Source organism: Amborella trichopoda, chromosome 6 (assembly GCF_054954075.1).
Source record: "Amborella trichopoda isolate Santa Cruz 75 chromosome 6, AtrichopodaSantaCruz75HAP2 v2.0, whole genome shotgun sequence".
Lineage (NCBI taxonomy): Eukaryota > Viridiplantae > Streptophyta > Magnoliopsida > Amborellales > Amborellaceae > Amborella > Amborella trichopoda.
In genome coordinates, this window is record NC_142341.1 from 46424707 (window position 1) to 46446818 (window position 22112).

Below are 22112 nucleotides of genomic sequence, written 5' to 3' on the forward strand. Positions count from 1 at the left end.
TAGCTAGCCCATCCGCTGAAGAATTCCTTTCATGTTAACAAGTGAAAAGAAAACTTGTTTGCCCCTCAAATGGGATACAATCTTCGACATATCAGCCGCGCCCACACCCATGGAATGGAAGGTGGGTCTGAGCACCATTTCATAACATTGGAGGAAACTTTCGTAGGCGATTCGGGTAACTATAGGTCAGATAAGAGCTTAGAGATTTTCAAGTTGATGATGAGTGAGAATCAAATCGAGTTCAAATGTGTTTTCAAGTATCTTAAGAACATGAGTTTAATCAAAATTAACAAACTAAAATGAAATTTAAGAGCTAGGAATAAAATAGACCTATCTAAAACAAAAAATATATTTTTTTGTATTTTTTTAAAATTTTAGTTTGATCTGAAATTTTGTGAATGGTCACCAGAGAGGCCTTGGAATAGGGTTGCAAATTCCCAGAAAGTTCTGAGACTTTTTGATTTGGGCGACACATGATGTGTCATTCTAGCAGTATACAGACATGTCATATTTAGAATGTCGATTTGATATATTATATAAACTATTAATTTTCTAGTGTTCATATATTTGCTTGATCTACACTATTTTTAAATATTTTAATTTTATAATTAGAGACGAAAATAAATTTTCATGCCATCACAAAGATTTATGATACTGAAACAATAAGTTCTAACACTATTTGAAGGTGCACCTTACTTTGATTGGTTAAGGCCTCAGGTTTATACAAACCAAACCCTTACTTTGATTGGTTAAGGCCTCAGGTTTATACAAACCACACCCTTACTTTGATTGGTTAAGGCCTCAGGTTTTTATACAAACCACACCCTTACGCTAATATCTCTTAGGGGTATTTAACAAAAGCAAATGTAGAGAGCAAGATTATTTGTTTTGGATTAGTATACCATGAGACTATTTATCTTGTTGCAACGAGGTCACCATTACCACTAGCCATTTGAGGTCAAATTGGATGGCTTTGAGTGTAATACAAAGTTCAAGATTTTTTATTTTTTTTAATTTTTAGTCTAGCCAATGACACATTCACAACTACCCGAGCAGAGAAGAATGATGGTGACCTCCTTATATCAAAAAGTAAATCGTCCCGTTATATACATTTTTATTTATTTTTAGTATACGTTAGATGTGAAATTGGTGGTTAGAGATTTGTCAATGACTATAAATGAAGTCCAAAATAAAATTTTTCAAATGTTGTGATACAATTCAATCTGTTTGTTTTATATCCAATGGCTAAAAGTAATTTTTAGACACTCATTTATAAAAGATATTTTTGATACATGCATCTAAGTTTATATAACATAAAGGATAAGGTTTCTGTAAGGCATAGGATTTATGAAAATAAAAGAAATCCTCATCTCAAATCCTCATCAGGAATTTACTTTTAGCGATAAAAATTTCTACAATGGCTCTAAAATAAATTTCAATGACGACAATAAAATCTGAAACTCGAAAAATGATACAGATCTTGCAGATCCGTGAACACATATTTTTGAAGAGTATGCAACCACAGTTTGTAGCATCGACCTCTAACTGATCGGAGTTTAACCTACAGTCCAAATCACCTACAAAGTCAGCATCAATAACACAAAGAGCGATTTCAAATGGAGAGAGAGAGAGAGAGAGAGAGAGAGAGAGAGAGAGAGAGAGAGAGAGAGAGAGAGAGAGAGAGAGAGAGAGAGAGAGAGAGAGAGAGAGAGAGAGATCATTGCTATTCTAAAGGGGGATTTTCATGAAATTGCTTACTCTGCCTATTCTACCTCCAGTTCACTTCGAGAAACTTACAAAGGATCCAGTCTGCAAGAGTTATCGAGCACCATTTAGAATGAGAACTATAATGAATGACATAACAAAGTTTAAATAAGTTTAATAGCAGTTTCAATGTAAAATAGTTTAAGAAGACGGAATTGCCACCTCAACATCTATCTGGCAGAAGACTCGGCATCGAACGAATAGCCAAACCTATCTTTGTTGGAATATGCAATCGCCTCTACTTCTAATAAACGGCTCAACTGTTTATCTTTCAAATGTTTCTGCATAGGATACCGATGGACAAATGTTTCTACATAGGATACCGATGGGACTAATCGCCTTGTAGGATCCAGAGGAACTAGACTATTGGCTATAATTAGTTGAGCTTATGTTCAAACAAATTAGAAATGAAAACAAGAAAAATAGGATATTAGACTTAAAGTGAATTTATCAACCCACATCAAAGGCATGGATGGTTAGTTATACATCTCCACCCATATATATATATATATATATATATATATATATATATATATATATATATATATATATATATATATATATATATATATATATATAACCAAGCCTTTGACCTAACAAATGAGGTCTGATTTCATTCAAATCGCCACTATCTTAAGGATCTGTGGATAAGTTTAAAGCCCTGTGTTGGAGGCATTTGAAACTCCACCTAGGTTGGGAGTTATGCCCAGGTTGGGCTTAGAGTTGGTAATCATCATAGTCGCCTTGAGTGACTGACATGGTGATCGCTCTTGACAGAGTCCTAGAATCTAGACTTGGATAAGATCTAGACTCGATGACTTAGGGTAGACCTAACCTGACTCTAGGGGCAAACCTTAAGTGAGACCTAGGCCTAGACTAGACTGGAGTTTAGACTCAACAGGTTTTGGTTTAGATCTTGAACTAGGGTAAGCCTAGTCTATCTCTAGAGGCAACTCTAAGGTTGGACCTATGCTAAAAACTAGACAAAGATCTAGAGTAAATAGGTACCAGTCTCGGCTCGGACCAAGGGTGGGTCTAAGTTTGGATCTGAGTGTGAGTCTGGTTCGGACCTGGACTGAGCTGGGTGCAAGCCCCCTCAAACATAGGCCATCCTAGTCCATTCTGCCTACCATGTGATCTAAAATCTTGTAGATACGCTGTTTTTTCAAAAACATCTCATTAAAAACAATAAAATACCTTTTTTTGACTCAAATTTTGACCATAAGCTTCACTAGAGCTTGTAGATCAGACCTGATTTGAAAGTTTCAAGTCTACACTACTTTTTAAGCTTTAAACTTTATAAATAAAGATAAAAAAATATTTTAAGGCTATCACAAAGATTTCTAGTATTGAAACCACATTTCTCAATACTATATGAAGGTAGGCTTAATTTGATTTATCTCATAAGTCAATCTTATCTAAAAAATTGACCCACTCAAGTACCTATTAGAAAGACCAGTCTGTAACTGACGTTTGGCGAAGTGGAGAATGCTATTGAGCGAGTTCGAGATCAAATTTTTTACTAAAAAATTGATCAAAAGACAAGTCATTGCTGACCACTTGGCTGAACACGCACTGCCAGATGACACTCCCATCAACACGGATCTCCCAGATGAAAACCTCTTCACAATCGAGGAACTTATGACACGTCTTTGCCTCTCAGGACGTTTAGCTAAATGGTTGTTGTTGCTAATGGAATTTGACATTACATATGTGCCACAAAAAACTGTCAAGAGTCAGACCTTAGTAGTTTTATTAACAGCGCATCCAGTACCAGCAGAATCCCCCTTGTTTAGTGACTTCCCCGATGAGGAAGTATTTTGCATGGAGCTCACCTATACATGGAAGATGTACTTCGATGGAGCCTTTAAGTCAGAAAGAGGAGGGATCGGAATTGTCTTTGAAAGTATTTTCCAAACAACAATTGTGCATGGGTCTCAGAAGTGGTCCCATATTTTTCAGTTAGGGCATCCATCATACTTTGAGCTGTGGTGTGATCCTCAAAGACTCCAATCAAATCATCTTTCATAAAGCTCACCGGAAGTGCAGTGACATTTTGGGGAGTTTTACAGAGCTGTTGTCATCTCTGGTCCCTGGCAGGTCGCAAAGGTCTTCGTCACAGCTCTCGCAAAAACGTATTGAGAGCTTCCTGCTAACGAGAGCTTCCGGCAAGGAGAGGAGACTCGCAAGGTCACCAAAAGCTCTTTTGCAGGGATTGTGGCGCCTTCCCCTTACTCCTGACCGCCAGTAAGGGGAAAGAACAGGGGTCAGATCGGGTTGTCAGCAGACGGGGAACATTTTCTGGTGGAAACCGAAACGTCGCGGGGATTGTACCCATCGGAGAGGCGAAGGCTCATAGGAAGAGTCACCCAAAAAAACAATACATTTTTTTTCTTTGGGTGGGCAACACCAGGTGTGTCGCCCTAAAAAAATAACATTTTTTTTTCTTTGGGTGGGCGACACTAAGTGTGTTGCCAAAAAAAAAAAAACATTTGTTGTTTTCTTTGGGTGAGCAACACCGAGTGTATCGCTCAAAATTTTTTCTCTATAGCTTTTTGGCTGGGGTGGGCGACACTCAGAGTGTCGGGTGTGCGTGCTTTGGGTGTATTGCACGACTTGACTATGCGTTTACTATGACATGAAAATATGCTCTATGATGAAGCCAGGGTATGATATGTTGTGATAAAAACATATGTCGTGGCAATGCCTTGTGCAAATTGTGTAGCCCGAGATGGGTAGTTGCCTGAGTTATGTGATTGATCAGAAATATATGATTACCTGAGTTTTACGTTTGGTTTGCGAGATATGGGAGCGGTCTGATGTATAGGGCTAGCGAGTGGGTTACTTCAGTTGATTTTGTTATGCTCTCATGTTTACGTTGATACGTTGAATTATGTTAGATTGCTAGTGTATATGATATTTGATATCTTATATTGTGCTTGCTCTACTATGAAAAACATCATTCTATAATCGTGATATAATTGTGATGCATAGGCTATCGAAGGGGAGCGAAATTTAACAGAAGAGAGAAGTGAATGAAAGAAATAAAACCCCTCCCCGCGGCGTTACTACCGCCAAGCGAGCTCGAAATAGGACTGGAATGGATGAAGAGTGAAGGCGCTCGCGCTGTGTTACTCTCACCCTATCTGTCTTGATGACCCTCGCTAGCAGGGAAGAAGCAGCATGAGAGACGCGTGCAGGGCACTACTCTCTGCTTCTTTCGCCCTGCGTCGACGTAGAAAGAAAGAGCAGGGAGAGGAAAACATAAAATAAAAGAAATAAATCAGGTAAAAGACCAAATCAAGAATAAAGAAAATTTCTTGTTTTCTCTAAAAGAGGAAATCAGACATAAATTAATCACTGAAAAACTAAAGTCACATGAGAGACTTGAGGTTCCATGCTAAATCCAATAGATCAAGCCATGCGGGGACAAGTAATATTGAGAGTTATCTTTAGTTAATCTCATTCACCTTCCATCTCTATTTTTCTATCCTTTTTTCCGATCTTTTCTAGAGGGGTTAACCTCCTTTTATAGGGAACACATCTATTTTGTAACTCTTATATTTTGTGGCCTGCTTGCCCAATTGGTCAACACTTGAGCGTGACGCGTGACGTTGAAGAAGCGCGTGGCAATAACCTCGAGCGACAACAGCCTTATGTGAGGCGCGCGACAATAGGCTTCTGTGAGGCGTGCAGCAATAGGTCTCTGTGAGGCGCGCGGCAATAGATTTCTGTGAGGCGCGCAGCCATAGGTCTTCAGTGAAAGCCCCCGGCGTTAGGCGGTTGATAAATCTATACCCTTGACGCGCAGGGTGGTTAGATGGCCACCTTGCGCCGATCTGTTTTTTGGCATCGGGACTTGAAGGTGCCATTGGTATGCTTTCAGTGATTCTCGAGATAGAGGAATGATCGACCAATTCCATTATTGGGTTTGTATTGGTGGATAAGCACGCTTGGCTATGTCAGAACCAATTGTGGATACTTTCAAATCCAGATCAGCAAAAAAGTCTTTAATTCCCAGTTCTTGTGTGTGTTGAGATGTGGAAAAATAGTTATTTCCTGTTGGAGATTCGAGGATCACTTTTGACCGTTTTGAAGGACGGCATAGTGTAGAAATGAGGTCCAGCCTATATGCAACAATTTATGATAAATTTTTAATTTCAAATAGTTTAAACTTTAAAGTAATATGCAAGGTCTCCCTAACACGTCAAAGCAAGGTGCACCTCAAAGGAGTGATATGACTTTGGAAGGGAGCCGTCCCTGTCTTCCCCATCTGTGCTTTCCTTCAAAGGGAAATAAGAGAGGAGAAAGGCACAGGCGACGGTTTGATGCCGCCGTCCATGCTTTTCTGAAAGAGAAAGAAGAGAGAAGTATGAAGCTATCACGGATGGCGGTTAAGGCCGCCGTCCGTCTTAGAGACTGAAGAAAGAGAGAGAAGTCACAGAGACAGCCTGAGACCCGCACATTGATATATTGTACGCAATATTGTTCTTGGGTTTTTTTGGATGTTGGATTCATTATTGTGGGGTGATCACCACATCAAGTAGGGATTTGGGTAATCCCGAATAACCAGCAATGTGCATATGCAATCCCCAATAACATTTTTCATTTATTTGAAACTTCAGGATGCACGGCGGCAACATGCATGGCGGTGACACGCACATCGGCATTCTAATTCTGCTTCTTCTCACTACTGCACGTGTTCACTTCTTCTCATATTTCTTACACTCCCAAAGGTTTATTTTCTTTCTCTTTTTCTTCTAACACTCGCGGAGATAACACTTGCAGTGGTGACACTTGCGACAGTAACACTCGCGGCGATAACACTTGCGGTCGTAACACTCGCAACGATCTCTTTTTCTTCGTACCAAAGTAAGGCCTATTCAAATGAATAGTAATAGTAGGCTTCTTGAAACATGTAAAACTAAAATTCAAGGTTTGCTTAATAAATAGCTTATTAGAAAAAGCTCTTTTCCTTGGAGCTGTGCAACCTTTTATATTGAAAAGGCATCAGAACTTGAGAAAGGCGCACCCAGACTTGTTATCAATTACAAGCCTCTTCGTGGATGAAGTTTGCTCCAACAAAGAATAGGTAAAATCAGATTTTTTTTAAATAACTAATGAGGAATTGCAAGATGCTCATTGCTATATGGAATAATGGAACGAGTGAATATATTCATATCGAAGTAATATTTTGGAAGGCTTGGCCTTTAGAAAAAAGGCGTTTGGGTTACAAAATGTAGCTTGAAAGTCGAGTCACTGTAGCCTAGGGTCACACTAGGCTGAGTATGGGCCAAGGCTACCTTTTTATCTTATTTTTCATTTTTTAGTACTCTTTAGGTCTATTAGGCTTAGCCTGGATAGGGCTAAGCTAGAGTTTCCCAATTCAAGGTATGTCTGGCAGGCTTGGTCCCTTGACCCTTAAAGTCACTTGATTTCTTCTATTTGGAAGTTTTTTATTTATTTTTATATCTTTCATTGGGTTGAATAGGGGTCAAGGGTAGCATCTTCCCTTGTCTCTCCTCCTCTTTGAACATTCCTAGGAGCGTTCTACCCATGTCTTTGACATCCTCATGTGATGATGGTCCCGCCTTCTTTTCGAGCTCCATATCATCATCTTTGGTTGCTTGAGATACTACTAGGTCTACAAAGTAATACTTTGGGTCAGCATAGTGTATCTCAGCGACCGGGAAAGGCCTCTTGTCGGCATAAACTGTGTATTACCTTCCATCCCGACAAAACATTGTGGGGCTGATTCCCAATCAAGTGATTGGACTCAGTGATTCCCAAGCAGGAAATTTGGAAAGATATAAAAATGAATAAGAAACTTCCAAATAGAAGAAATCAAATGACTTTAAGGCTCAATGGACCAGGCCTGCCCAACATACCTTGAATTGGGAGGCTCTAGCTTAGCCCTATCCAGTCTAAGCTTAATAGACCTAAAGAGTACTAAAAAATGAAAAATAAGATAAGAAGGTAGCCTTGGCCCACACTTGGCTTGGCGTGACCCTAGGCTATAGTGACTCGACCTTCAAGCTACATTTTGTGGCCCAAACCCTTTTTTCTAAATTATGAATTGTGAATTTAAATTTGTTTAGTCTTTGGACGAATTTTCGCTTCTTTATTTTTTATTACCAATTAAATAAATACTAAAAAAATATGTTATATAAAATATAAATTTTTTTTTTGAAAAGGGGTTGGAGTCGTCGGAGTAGCACCACTTGTGCCCCAGCTGCCTATGTTGCACGTGTTAATTGACGAATTCAATTTCCCTCTAAAATATTGTTGAGACTAAACCTAGAGTTCAACACACTTCAATGCACATTTATGCAAACTTTGAGTGCTCAGTGATATTCTTTTGATCATGTTTATGTTGCTCGTTAACAGACTCCGATTCCCTTTAGGATCCCTAGTCCACTTGCATTCAGGCCAATCCTCTAAATTGAACGTCATTCGAAATTGGTTCCACTTTTCCATATATGCTATGCACAGTTAGGAGAAAAGTGAGAAATCTTGTTACCCCGAGCATCACTAGATTCTCCTTTTGAGTGAACTTGCACATCATGCTAAGGTTTAGGGTGCGACTATAAATAGACATTGTCATGGAATTAGCCCTTGTGTGCCTTTTACCCCTGGCATTCACCAATAATGTTCATAGTTGTGGGGTTCTTGGTCAAGGGGTGGTAATCTCCTCTTGAAATCTCGTTCCAATGATCCTCGAGTAGGAGCTCGAGCGGTACTTGCTTCGTCCCATCAAGGGCTCTTGATCTCTAAGTATTGGGGTTTCGATCTACTCCTTCAAGTTGTCTACTTAATTGATATTTTGTTATTCCAAGTTTTCTTCTAATTGATTTTGCATACTGCTTAAATGAGATTTAAGCAATTGGTTCATCATATATTCTTATAAAGCCTAAATTCCTCTTTCAATTTATGTAGTTATATTATCCGTCTGTCTTCTTCTTTTGATTTATGTAGGTGTATTATCTCTCTGTTTGACCATAATATTTATAATGATTCCGATCTCTCCTCAATGGTTTCTAACTTTTCCTCTGCATATCTGGCTGACTTTTGCAAGCCATTTACTAGCTTCTATGTTTCATGCTTGAATGCATCAGTCCTGCAAAAATGAAAAACGAGTCTTAAAAATAAAGCAAATAAATAATCCTAATTGATCTTGAGAAATTTAATAGAGGAATTATTTGGAAGTGTGGTATTTCAAAGTATACAGAGTTTGTAGCAAAACAGAGGATATTGTTGTATTGTGCTTCAAATTTGCACAAGTAAAACATTAACAAAAAAAAAAAAAAGGAAGCAGAAAATGGTGAAACCATGAATGAATTGTTCTGACCAGGGTTTGAAAACTCGGCGAGTCGAACCGGACTCACCCAGTTCGACTCGGGAATCGGCAGACCCCGTGCCAATTTCACGACAATACCGGGAATCGCCCGTGTTTAGAGAGAACCGGGTGATTCCCAATAGTGAATCGCAGAGTCTCAACAGTGGCTCGTCCAAGAACACGGGCTGCACAGTTCTTCACGATTTTCATGATATTTTGTCATTTTCTTATTATTTTTCATCTTTTTCAGCTTTATAATCGAATCTTGCAGGCTTTATTTTAAATTTTTTAGCCATTTTAGTCAATAAAACGTAGTAAAAATCACCGATTTTGATCAAAAAAATTGAATCAGTGAAGAACTATAAAAAAGTTTTAGGGTTCCGCCATTTCTTTGATTTCAAGAAAAAGAGGACATCCTTTTTTATAAAATCTGTGGGTTATTAATCGTAAGAGTGTTGTTCAGAAGTTTTTGTTCATAATTTATGAGTATTTTGGACGAATACATATCAAATTTGAATTTGAAGCCACATGTGCACGAAAAACAGGTAAGAACTGCTATTCTATCAAATTCACTCAATATTTTATAAATTATATGTTAAATTTATAGGCTTTTGATTCGATATAGTGTTGTTTATCATCACATGTATTCAATTTGATTTTATTTATTTAATTTGAGTTTGATTTTTGAGAAAAGAAGACTGATGTCTGTGAAGAAAAAATGGACTGCGTTTGTTTTTTTTTTTTTTCCACCATTCTATCAATTTCACTCAATATTTTACAAATAATGTGTTAAATTTATAGGGTTTTGATTCGTTATAATATTGTTTATCATCACATGTGTTCAATTTGATTTTATTTATTCAATTTGAGTTTGATTTTTGAGAAAAAAAGACTGATGTCTGTGAAGAAAAAATAGACTGCGGTATTTTTTTTTTTCCTCCATTCTATCAATTTTACTAAATATTTTACAAATAATGTGTTAAATTTATAGGGTTTTGATTCGTTATAGTATTGTTTATCATCACACGTATTCAATTTGATATGATTTATTTAATTTGAGCTTGATTTTTGAGATTGAATGACAGATATTTGTGAAGAACTGCATTTTTTTTTTTTTCCTCAATTCAATCGATTTTATTTATTGTTTTGATAATAATATGTTAATATTATAGGGCTTTGATTCCTTCTAGTGTTGTTTATCAAAATATGTATTCAATTTGATGTAATTTATTCGATTTGAGGCAGATTTTTGAGTTGGAATGACTGATGTTAGGTGGGTCTATAAAGAACTGCGTTTTTTTTTTTTTTTTTTCAATTCATGATCAATTTTTTGAAAAATCATGATTTTTCAAAAAATTGTTACCAATTCTTTATTATAATGAGGAGTTAAACAATATTTTTAATTTTTATTGTTAAATTTTTAGTTCAAAAAATTGCATGTTGATAGATTATTTATCCAAAAAAATGCATGTTATTATATTTTTAATGAAAAACTGTATTTTTTAATTTGTTGTTAATGCCAAAAAATACATTAACAAATACATGCTATTAAACGGTATTATATTTTTAATGCAGTTTTTCATTAAGAATGTATTTTTAATTTTTAAAATTTTTAATGCAAAAAATACATGTTGTTAACTTGTATTATCACGAGGAATTAAAGTGAATATCATTGTAAAAAAATCGTGGCATGTATGATAATTATATTATCTTGCATTTTTTAATTTTATTATTAAAGTTTTAATGCAAAAAATGTATGTTCTTGATAATTGAGTTGTAGCTATGTTTGGAGCTTGCATTTTTTATTATATTATCTTGCATATTTGTAATTGAGATGTACGACTATTTGTGATCATTTTAATTGAGTTGGGATTGTGCCCACTATATCATTGTAAATTTTATTTGTGGCATTGTGAATGACTCTATCATTGTAAATGTTTTTTGTGTCAAATACACGTGTAGTGGCATTATGGATGACTATATTATTGTAAGCTTTTTCTTAATTTTAAGTGTGACTTATACAGACTTTTTTTTATCTATAATGTTGCATAAATATTTTTCTTTTCTCAGTAGGAACTAATTCATGTTTGTCGAAATGAAGATTTGTGACAAGTCCATATGTATTGGCATTGTGAATTACTATACCATTGTAAATATATTTTTTATTGATACTATATCAATGTAAATTTTTTGTTCTATATGTAGTGGCTGATATAGGCTATTTTTATTTATAATGGTGCATAAATAAATTATTTTTCCCAATAGGAACTAAAATATTTTTGTCAATAGAAATATTTTGCATTAACAACAAATATAACTTCATGAACTACCCCTACATATTATCACAACACATGGTGATTATTTTTCATGTTGAACTGTCAGGTTAATTTTTAACATTTTACATATTAAAACAGTTGAACCATGACAAGATTTGTGGAAGACCTTGCATGGCAACATGAGGTCAGATTTGATCCCAACAAAAAAGATAAAATTATTTGTAATTACTGCCAAAGAGTGATAAGTAGTGGGGTACATAGGTTCAAGCAACACTTGGCAGGGGTTAAGGGAGATGTTTCAGCCTGCAATAGTGTCCCTAATAATGTAAAAAAGCAGATGACGGCATTTTTCAAGGCTACCAAAGGTAAAAAAATTGTAAAGCAGAGGATGGATGAGGAGATAACTAATTTATATATAGCATCAAGCGGGAATGATCCAGAAGAGCAATATAATAATCACTTGGAGATGGCCACAAGAATGAGTTTACAAAAAACATACCAGAGGGAACGCAGGTTTATAATGCCTGGTGGTTATGACATGGGCATGCATGGTTGGCCTAGCTCAGACATGCATGGCGGGCCCAACTCGACATGTATGGCGAACCCAGCTCAAGTATGTATGAAAGGATTGGTGACAATATGTATCAAGAGGAATCAGACGTTGAAGAAATTGTTTCTAGCTTATCTAGGAGTGTCAGTATTCCAGGTCATGGCCGTATACCCATTTCTCTCAAAGCTTAAGTCACAATAGATGACCCTCAAAGACATGGTGAAAGGTACGAAAAATATGTTGGGTAGATATGTTGGTAAATGGTTCTACGCTAAAGGGATCACCTTTGATGCAGCCAATGGCCCATATTTTCCACTTATGGTCAACGCAATCCAGAAAGCAAGGCCCAGGGTAAAACCCTCGACGATATATGAGCTCAGTTGGCTAGTATTAAATGAAAAGGTGGAGGAAGTTAGAAAGTTGATTGAAGAATATAAACATAGTTGGTCAAGAACAAGCATTACTCTCATGAGTGATGGTTGATTGAATAAAGTTAGCAAAAAAGAGTTTTTAAACTTCGTGGCCTATTCCTCAAAAGGTACAACTTTTTTGTCTAGCAAAGGCGTATCAGGGATGAAGAAGAATGCAAACTTCTACGTACGATTATATGATCAGATAGTGGAGGAGGTGGGAGATAAGCATGTCGTCCAGTTTATTACGGACAATGCGCGTGCATGTGTTTCTGCAGGCAGCAAGTTGATAGATAAGAGGAAGCATCTAGTATGGACCCCGTGTGCTGCACACATCATTGATCTTATGTTAGAGGAGATCGGTGAGATCAAAATTGTGAAGGAGACTCTACAAGAAGCGAGGTTGGTGTCAAGATTTATATATAACCATTCTAAAATTTTATTTTTGTTCAGAGAACAGTCGAAGATCAGGCCTGCCATAACCCACTTTGCGACAGATTACTTGGTTGTGAACTCCATTCGGGAATCTGAAGGTGCAATAAAGAGATTGTTTACCAATGAAGAGTGGTTAATGACCGCCTCTCGAAATCCAGTACCGGGCTAAAAGTGGACGACATAATCTCAAATAGGAGGTTCTGATCTCAATGTTCCAGTATCATAAAGGCCACTGCCCCTTTGGTCACAGTGTTAAGAATGGTGGATGCTGACAAGAAAGCTACCATGAGCATCCTTTATGAAGGTATCGAGAGGGTCAAATCAGCTATTGGGGAGAAGTGTAGTTTTGCTAGTAAAGTGATCGATATTATAGAAAGAAGGTGGAACACCATATTTGGAAGTCCAATTCATTATTCGGGTAAATATATATTTATATCATTAGAATGTTTCATTATAAATTATTTTTTTATGAAATTTTAAATGACATTTCTCTATCTATATATTTTTTAGGTTACTACTTCAACCCAAATTTTTTTTATTTGATACCTGAACATCCCCACAAGATTATGGAATGGGTCAGATATATTATTACTAGGTTGGAGAGAAGCCATTGAAACCAGGTAGCAGTAATACAATAGGTATTATTTAATATTGGGGTAAGAACTTGATTGACTTGATTGAGTTATTATATTTGTAAGGAATAATGCACTAAAACAAATATTTTGTTTTAGCTTGCTATGTATAGGGATGTTATAGGATCATTCGAAACTAAACTTGCCAGTAATTCTCGAACTAAGATTGATCCAGGTTATCCCTAACTAATATTTTGTTCATTCATATATTTAATCTTATGAATTGTTCTTGCCCTTACAATGCTGTTTGCATTTTAATCCAACTGAATGGTGAGAGATATATGGTAGTGATGCACCTCACCTAAAGAGGATATCAATCAAGGTGCTCTCTCAGACATGTTTTGCTACTGGCTGTGAGCGAAACTGGAGCGAAACTGGAGTACATTACAATGGTTGGACACTTCTAGGAGGAATCGACTCGTTTCAAAGAAGCTTCATAAACTAGTCTACGTTCATTACAACTTAAACTTTCGAGAGCGACAAATAAGAAGGAAGCTTGAAGACTGTGTGTCGATAGACTTGGACACAATATTTGTCACATGCACAGCAGAATAATGGGTAGTAGAAGAAGAGGAGCCAGTGTTGCACAAGAGAGCGTTCCTTAAGGCTATCGGTGAAGATGATCTTGAAGAAGGTGATGAGCAGCATGAAAGAAGAAGCAGCCCACCAACATATCTACAATTTGTCGGAGATGTCGGTGATAATGCACCTAATGATGGAGAGTGAGAAGGGGGCCTAAGGGAAAATGAGAGAGATGATGATTATGAGGCCACCCAATCCCAGCCAAATTATTCACATATCGAGTCCCAACAACAAGAAGGTAGTGATGAGTACGATAGTGTAGGTGAGCATGAAGGATGGACAAGCTTTGGGGATTTTGGATTAAGACCACAACAAAACACTAACACTCAAGGATTTGGGTATAGTCAGGTGCCCACTAATTTGGATGATTCGTTTTTAGAACGAGTCAATGAATTGTCACGCGACTTTAATCAATGGCACCAGCGTGACCAAGATGAAGAACGACGTCGTCTGTCATTTTATTTTTAGAATGTATGTTACGAATTGTATGTTTTATTGTAGTCCATGTATGATGATATACTTAAGCCATGATAATTCTATGTTCATCCTTTTGTATGATGTAAATTAAATGGTAAATAGTAGTTCATGCAGGGAAAGAACATATCAATATTCGCATATTCATGCAAATAAATAAAAATTCTTAATGGAGTACCCTCATTTCTTATTGAATTCCTAAAAAACAACATTTATAATGAATTTTAATAATTTTTTTGGATTTTTGTTAAGATTTAATTTGACCGATTCAACCGATTCCCGATCTAGATCACCGATCAGAATGGGTTTTTGAGATGCCTGATCCTTGTCACCGATCTGCTTTTTAAACCACTGATTCTGACCATTAGACTCAATTGAGGATGATACACAAGAAGTAAATCACATGGATTACCTCAAAAACAAGAAAAATCTATGCTTAAAAATATCTCTGTGCAAAAGCCCTAAAAATGTTATATAGATGCTGGGTATACCATTATTTAAATAAGTAAAAGCTTGTGAAGTATTTGTGCTAAAAAACTGAAGTCCTAAAAAATGATCATGTTTAATCTTTAAACTAAAGATATTCATAAATTTGAACTAAATTTCATAAGGAATCAAAAGAATCATGCTCAGATGCAGCAATCCTAGAAAACGAATATGACTTGTTAATAGGAGAACCCGCTAAACGTTCATTTGGCCATCAAATTAAGTTAAAATCCCCACCAACCACCACATGATAAGAGAAAAACTGAATGATATAATTCAAATCCGATGGAAAACCTACTTTCATCGCCAATATAGAGGGCCCATACACATATATAAAATCCCAATTAAAACCCACTTTCGGGCCATTAAAGCCCAGAAACAAGAAATTGTCCTTTTTAATGACATCAAAATTCTGACGAATTATGGGATCCCAAAAGACCCACATACCACCAGAAGCATCACATGCATCAATACCACTAAAATCACTCATTAAGAGATAACAACCTCAACCCTCAAAAAAATAGAAATTGTATCTTTATGTAAATCTATAATAAAAAACTTCCATACAAAATTTAGGGAAAATTGCATGAAACCCAAAAAATAGACTTTCTAAGTAATTTACCCCCAACTTAACTTTTTCTAGCAATTTTTTCCCCAAAACGATGTTTCCTAGCAAATAACCCCAACTAAAAAGAAAAATAAAAAAGAGAGCCTAAACTACCCCTCCCTTACCTTGCACATTGACCATGGCGGTCCGGCGTTTGGAAGAGGCGGTTAGTCACTGATTTGGAACCATTCGACACTTCACCATTGCGGCTCAACACTTCATCGTGGCGGTCTGGAGTTTGGAAGAGGCAATCCGGCATTTGTTTCTGGATTAATGAGCGGTCCGACATTTGTGAGTTACGGTTCGGCAAAATTGAAAATTGTGTCTAGAATAGGCAGCCCGACAGTATACAGTTTCGGTCCAGCATAATGGATGGGTCTGACAATATACAACCGCAGTCCAACGTTTCCTTTTATTGAGATCCAAAAATGATTTGTTATGTACATGAAGGGTATTTTCATCAAAAAACTGAACTTTTTGTATTGGAGGTATTTGCTATAAAGCTTGATTTTTGGAAAAAATATGCTAAGAAAAATTGGGGTGCGATAAAGTGCCTAGAAAGTCGAATTTTGAGGGTTTTATGCAGTTTTTTTTTTAAATTTACTATTTTACTTGTAAAATCTCTACAACTAAAGATGACAAAAACCTTAAAAAGCTAAAATATCAAATAAGACATTTACTAAAATTTAAAAATATAAAACAAATAAATTAAACATAATTTGTGTTTACATTAAAGATGAAATGTTTTTTAAATTTTGTATTATTTTTTCTTCATATCTATATATCTCAAGGTCAAGATGATCAATCGGAAAAAAAATACTATATTGTACTGGATTTTTAAGGCACACCTTACTTCTAATGTACAAGGTTGCAACTTTATATAAGCTTTTTCGAACTTTTGAGTTTGGACTTCGAAGGGCGGAATCACCCTTCCACTTATTGAAATTAAGCCATATCTAATGGTTAAAAATTAGTCTCATCTTTTTCATTTTATTTTTATTTCAATAATATATTTATCTTAATTTTTAGGTGTAAGTGGGATTGTACACAATGAGTTTATTTATATTTGGTACAAGGATGTCAAATTTACTTACAACCATCCCATGTGCAATCTAATAGCTTGGGTGTATTAGAAAGTTTGAGATTTTGTTTTTTAAGTTTGAGTTTGGTCAATAGAATAAATGCAACAACCCAACTTTACATCCAACGGTCAAGATTGAGTGTGACCACTTTGTACCAAAGATAAATGATCTTATTGTATTTTTTTATAAATATAATATAAAAAAATATTTTAAATAAAAATAACCCCAATACCCCTAAATTTATTTTGATCAATATTGCTAATTTAAAATATATAATATTATTTTTAAATAAAAAGTTAAAAATTGGAAATAGAAATCAATTTTGGCCGTTGGATGAGTTTGGTTTAATCTGAGCCATTGAAAAAAGGTGCTTCAAGCGTCCACAGGCCCACAACATGTAATATCAACGCGCTGGCCCTTTTCAAGGGGAGTAGTTTCATCTTTCTCGCCATATCATTAGGGTTTCTCTTGTTTATTTTAGAGAACGGAGGGTTCCTATATTTATCTACTGTCTTTCTGGGGTTTCCTTTTTCTCTCACACTCTAGGGTTTGTTTTATATCTCTCTCAAAGCTCTAGATACAGGGTTGTATATCTTTCTAAAGGTCTTCCCTTAGGGTTTCTTTCCTATCTCTCTGTCATGGTGAAGGCCAAGGCAAAGGAGGCCACCTCTAATGGAGGTGCTGAGGACGTCAAATCGGACGATGAGAAGTCACAACCTCACACAGGAGAAGGTGCAAGTCCAGGGTACGACCTGTCTCTTCTCTATTGATCAATTCTTGTTGTTTTCTGAATAACTTGTGCTTATTTTCTCGATCTCATGTTCTCTGTGGTTTCTATTATATTCCTATTCCATGAGAGTTCCCTGTCTAGGATTTATTTTTCTTCATGATATTTTGTCTCGATAGATCCATGTTGTTGTTTAGCTGAAATATTTGATTGTAAATCAGAAAGCTTATGTCGTTGTATTCTTGATCCATGCCATTCCTTTTGTGTTATTTTCATTGTTATTGCACTTGTATCAGAAATAAAATTATTTTCTTAGCTGATCCAATAGGAAGCTGTTTGAGTCTGCTGCTGGATCAGTTATCTTTATCAATCATACTCGGAAGAACATAGAATTGCAAGATTACATAGAACAAATCTTTATCAATTATACTCGGAAGAACATAGAATTGCAAGATTACATAGAACATGGATGGGATTGGGAAAATAGTAAACGGCCTGTTTTGTTCTGAAAATTGCCAGATTACATAGAAGTAATGGGAAAAATCAGGAAAAAAGTTTGTGCAAAGATTTGTGTTGTGCTCTATTGAGCAAGAAAAACACCTTTGTTTTTCTAATAATAAATAACCTACAGAGTTCAGTGATTGCAGTGTTCCTTTCATCGGGCAGGAGTCATTGTTTCAATGATTTTTTTTTTGAGGAAATGGTTAACTTTGTATTTAGAGTAAAAATAATTACATCAAGACAAAACTAAAGACAATGGCATAGGAAGCATATTAGCTAGAGCTTATTAGATACTGGAGTCAATGGCATCTGGCATCTAATAAAGCATCTAATCCTATGAGGAATCTAATGAGGCATCTAATAATTGTATATCTTTAGTGCCTTTCGGGCAAAATCAGAGCTATTATTATCAACTACTAGTTGAGGTGTACTTTTAGAATGGCTGCATTTGGTAATGCATGAATTTGGCTGCTATTAGTGGGTATTTCATTTTTAAAGAAAAAAAAAGAATGTAAAGTTCTAAAAATGGGGTTAAACATTAATTTCAAGCTATTGTAATGTTAAACATATGGACCATCTATTTTCAAGCTATCAATTTGCTTTATGTGCACCGCTTTTGGAATTTTAAATTTTGTAACTACGGTTAAACATTAATTTCAAGCTATTGTAAGGTTTCCGACACGGGAAGTACATCTTCTGGCAAAATTAGAGGGGCACCTTTCCTGTATGGTAGAAGGCAGGCACGTTATACAAAACTCAACCTTTGCTAAAATAATTTCTTTTGCGGTTGAATCCCCAGAAAATCGCGTCTCATAATAGAAGAAATAGTCATAAATGATCTAATATACGATAAAACATTGTGATACTGCATTACAGCTTGATCTTATGTTACCTATGTTGCTGGAGCTCTATAATCTTTAACATTGAGAGTGCCCAAAATTAATGATTGAGTCCTTACAAATCGAGTTGTAAATAAGGCTAAGAAATATGAGGTGTTCTGATTCCCTATCCATGTAACTGGGTTGAAAGGAATATTTTAAAAACTGAGGCTGTTTTGATCACTATGGAAGCTTTTTAAGCACCCCTATTTTATTTGGCATTTGTTGCTAGGCTGATGGATACACATATTGGCCACACTTGTGCATAAAACACCCCTTATTTTGGATGGAGGGAAACTTCAGAGGTGTTTTGTTGTGGTGAATATGCTGCATGTAGATTATTTCTTAACTTTTTCTGGGAAGACGATTGAAAAATGTAAAGAATATTTTCTGCCTGTGACCTGTTTCATGGCCACTGTTTGACAGCATAAGAAATTGGCTGCTGGAATATATTATATAGTAGGATCAAATTTTCCATCTCTAAAGCACGTCAATTTTGAGTTATATTTTGAAGTGCAATCCCCATGCGATGCTAAGCCTTATTGTACCTGCCATTCCCTGTTATCGTACCCTTAGTGCTTTATGATTATATTCTTCACGGAAGTGAGATCTTATTTGTTTTTGTTGCTTGTTTTCAGAAAGATTTTCATTGGGGGTCTTGCAAAGGAAACAACTCTAGGTGAGTTCATACATACATGTTTGTGTGGACTGTCTTTCTATCAGTTTGGAGCTTTTGTGCTGGATGTGTTTTCGATTTCTGTTTTTGCCCTTAAAACAATTGTTTTTGTGTTTATCTAGCTACTTTTACCAAGTATTTTGGGAAGTATGGGGAGATCACAGATTCTGTGATAATGAAAGATCGAAGAACTGGACAGCCCCGTGGGTTTGGATTTGTGACTTATGCTGACCCATCTGTTGTTGACAAAGTAATCCAAGAAAACCATGTTATCAATGGGAAGCAGGTACTCTATGTAAATATGTAATAATTTAATTTCATTTTCTTTCTCTTGGGATAGTCTGTTGACAAATCCAACTTTTTCCATAGTAATTTCTCACTGTGGCAAAACTTTTCGTTCTTTTTAGGTGGAAATTAAGCGAACCATTCCTAAGGGATCTATTGGCTCTAAGGACTTCAAAACTAAGAAGATTTTTGTTGGTGGTGTTCCCACTTCTGTTACTGATGGTAACGATAAATCTTTATTATATAAGTTATCTTCAATTGCTTGAGGTTGATGCTCTGACGTGGTATCTCTTTTCGTTCTGCATGTATAGTTCTTATTTGTTATTTGCAACTGAATTTGTGCAGATGAGTTCAAAGACTTCTTCTCGAAGTTTGGAGAGGTCAAGGAGCACCAAATCATGCGTGACCACTCTACTAACCGTTCTCGAGGTTTTGGGTTTATTACATTTGAGACTGAGCAAGCTGTTGATGATCTTCTAGTTAAGGGAAATAGAATAGAGTTGGCAGGAGCCCAGGTGAGATCATCAGTTAGGTTTTGGAAGATGATGGGTTGTATATATTTACATTTAATTTGTTTAAGTGAAATAACCTATTCTTTGAGATTGGGGCTCTCTCTCTTGTTTCCATTTTCTTCTTTTCTATTTTTATTTTCCATTTTTTACAAAGAGTTTTTTTTTTTGATGATTTTGTGCTACATAAGAGCTCAACATTGGTGGCACCACGGCATGCTTGCATTTAAGTGTGTGATGCATCAACATATACTTGCACATACTATGCTCACATGCGTTCTGGTGCTTTTAGAACTGCAATTAGGAATTTCCGTACCATATTTGTTTTTATTAATTTATTTTTTGGGTAATAGCTAACCTTTCTTTTTTTGTTTGGTTGTCAAAATGTTTTTCTCCGTCTATTTTGAGGTTACCCATCCTCTGCTACTAGAACTAGCTTATGCCTATTATTATAGCGTATTTATGGCATAGTTCTTGTTTTTCCTCTTTTTTCTATCTAGCAGGTTCCTTTAGTTTTTTAGTTTGATTATAGTTTTGCATGGAATTATAGATAAAACATTTTTGTGCACTTGCTTATTGAGACAGGTGGCACATCAGGTATAGATAGAATTCAGAGAATAAAAGTTTAGGTTAATTCTTTTACTTTGTTGTAGGTGGAGATCAAGAAGGCTGAACCAAAGAAACCTAATCCACCACCACCCAAGTATGGCCATGAGTCTAGGCCCCCTATCGGTGGGTTCGGGGATGTGTATGGTGGTTATGGGGGTGGTGGTTTTGGGGCTAGCTCGTATAGGTCAGGTGGAGGCTTCGGCTCTAGGCCCGGGGGCTATGGTGGGTATGGAGGCAGTGACTTTGGGAGTGGTTATGGTGGTTATGGTGGTAGCGGTCTAGGTGGATTCAGGGGTGAGCCATCGCTTGGTTATTCTAGCCGTTATGGTGGTGGAGGCTTCGGTAGAGGTTATGAGAGTGGAATGTTAGGGGGATATGGTGGAGCTGGTGAGGGCTATGGAAGTGGTGGCTATGGTGGTGGTGGCTATGGTAGTAGCTATGACTCAGGCCTAGGGGGAGGCTATGGTGGTCCAGGTGCTGGTGGTGGAGGCAGCCTATATGGAAGTAGGGGAGGTTATGGAGGAGCTGGTGGGGCTGGTCGTTACCATCCTTATGCAAGGTAGAAGGCTCCTTCTTCTTGATCAGGCCTTAACCTCTCCATAGAGAGGTGAGCTGGCTCATCCAGGTTCATAGGATCCTCTTTCTATTAATTCCAAGTTACCTGGCATTGAACACATTAGTTGTTTTTGGTTTGTATGCTAGAGGGGTCGTTCCATATAAAAGGGGCCTTTTGCTCATATTAGAATTCCTTATGATTTAAGTGAGCATGCTATGTTAGATTTCCTCTGGTTGGAGGGGAGTTTTTGGTGTTTCTAGTGAGAACTTTGACTTAATGGACAAAACTAGGGTTCCATACTTGTTTCATATGTTTCCAAATCAGTCAGATTGTTGTTTCTTAGCTCATTAGCTTTTGGGTGCTGTTTCCTGTATATGTTATGTTTGTTAGCAAGAAGGATTAGTTTTTATTTATCTTTGATTAAAAATCTAGAAAGGATTAGGATTTGATCATTTGATAGTTGGTACCAGCAGCCAGCTTTGATGTCTAGGTTTTTTTCGTCTCTTCTATTTCTTATTGAAAAAATACAATGCAGGAGCAGCAAAGGTTGTCAAATGAATTCGGAAATGAGTCGTTCATTTTGTCTTGTTTATTTTTCTCTTTTTCCCCTCAAATCTAGTTAGGTGCTTTAACCAAGGAAGTATAATGTATACTGGTGGTGCATGGCATTCGGTACAATGCACGGGCATCCGCCATCCCCCACCCTTTCCTGACAATGTGTAATGCCCATCCTTGGT

The 22112-nt window shown here is 36.4% G+C and overlaps 1 protein-coding gene across 1 annotated transcript; it reads left to right on the plus strand.

Moving 5' to 3' along the window:
* The first annotated feature begins 17084 nt into the window (after positions 1 to 17084).
* LOC18442029 (RNA-binding (RRM/RBD/RNP motifs) family protein) lies at positions 17085 to 21683 on the plus strand. Its single transcript, XM_006852253.4, has 6 exons — positions 17085 to 17379; positions 19379 to 19419; positions 19539 to 19702; positions 19824 to 19923; positions 20047 to 20216; positions 20864 to 21683. Exons 1-6 carry the CDS (start codon positions 17273 to 17275, stop codon positions 21380 to 21382), a joined length of 1101 nt encoding a protein of 366 aa, XP_006852315.1. The 5' UTR covers positions 17085 to 17272; the 3' UTR covers positions 21383 to 21683.
* Positions 21684 to 22112: the final 429 nt, after the last annotated feature.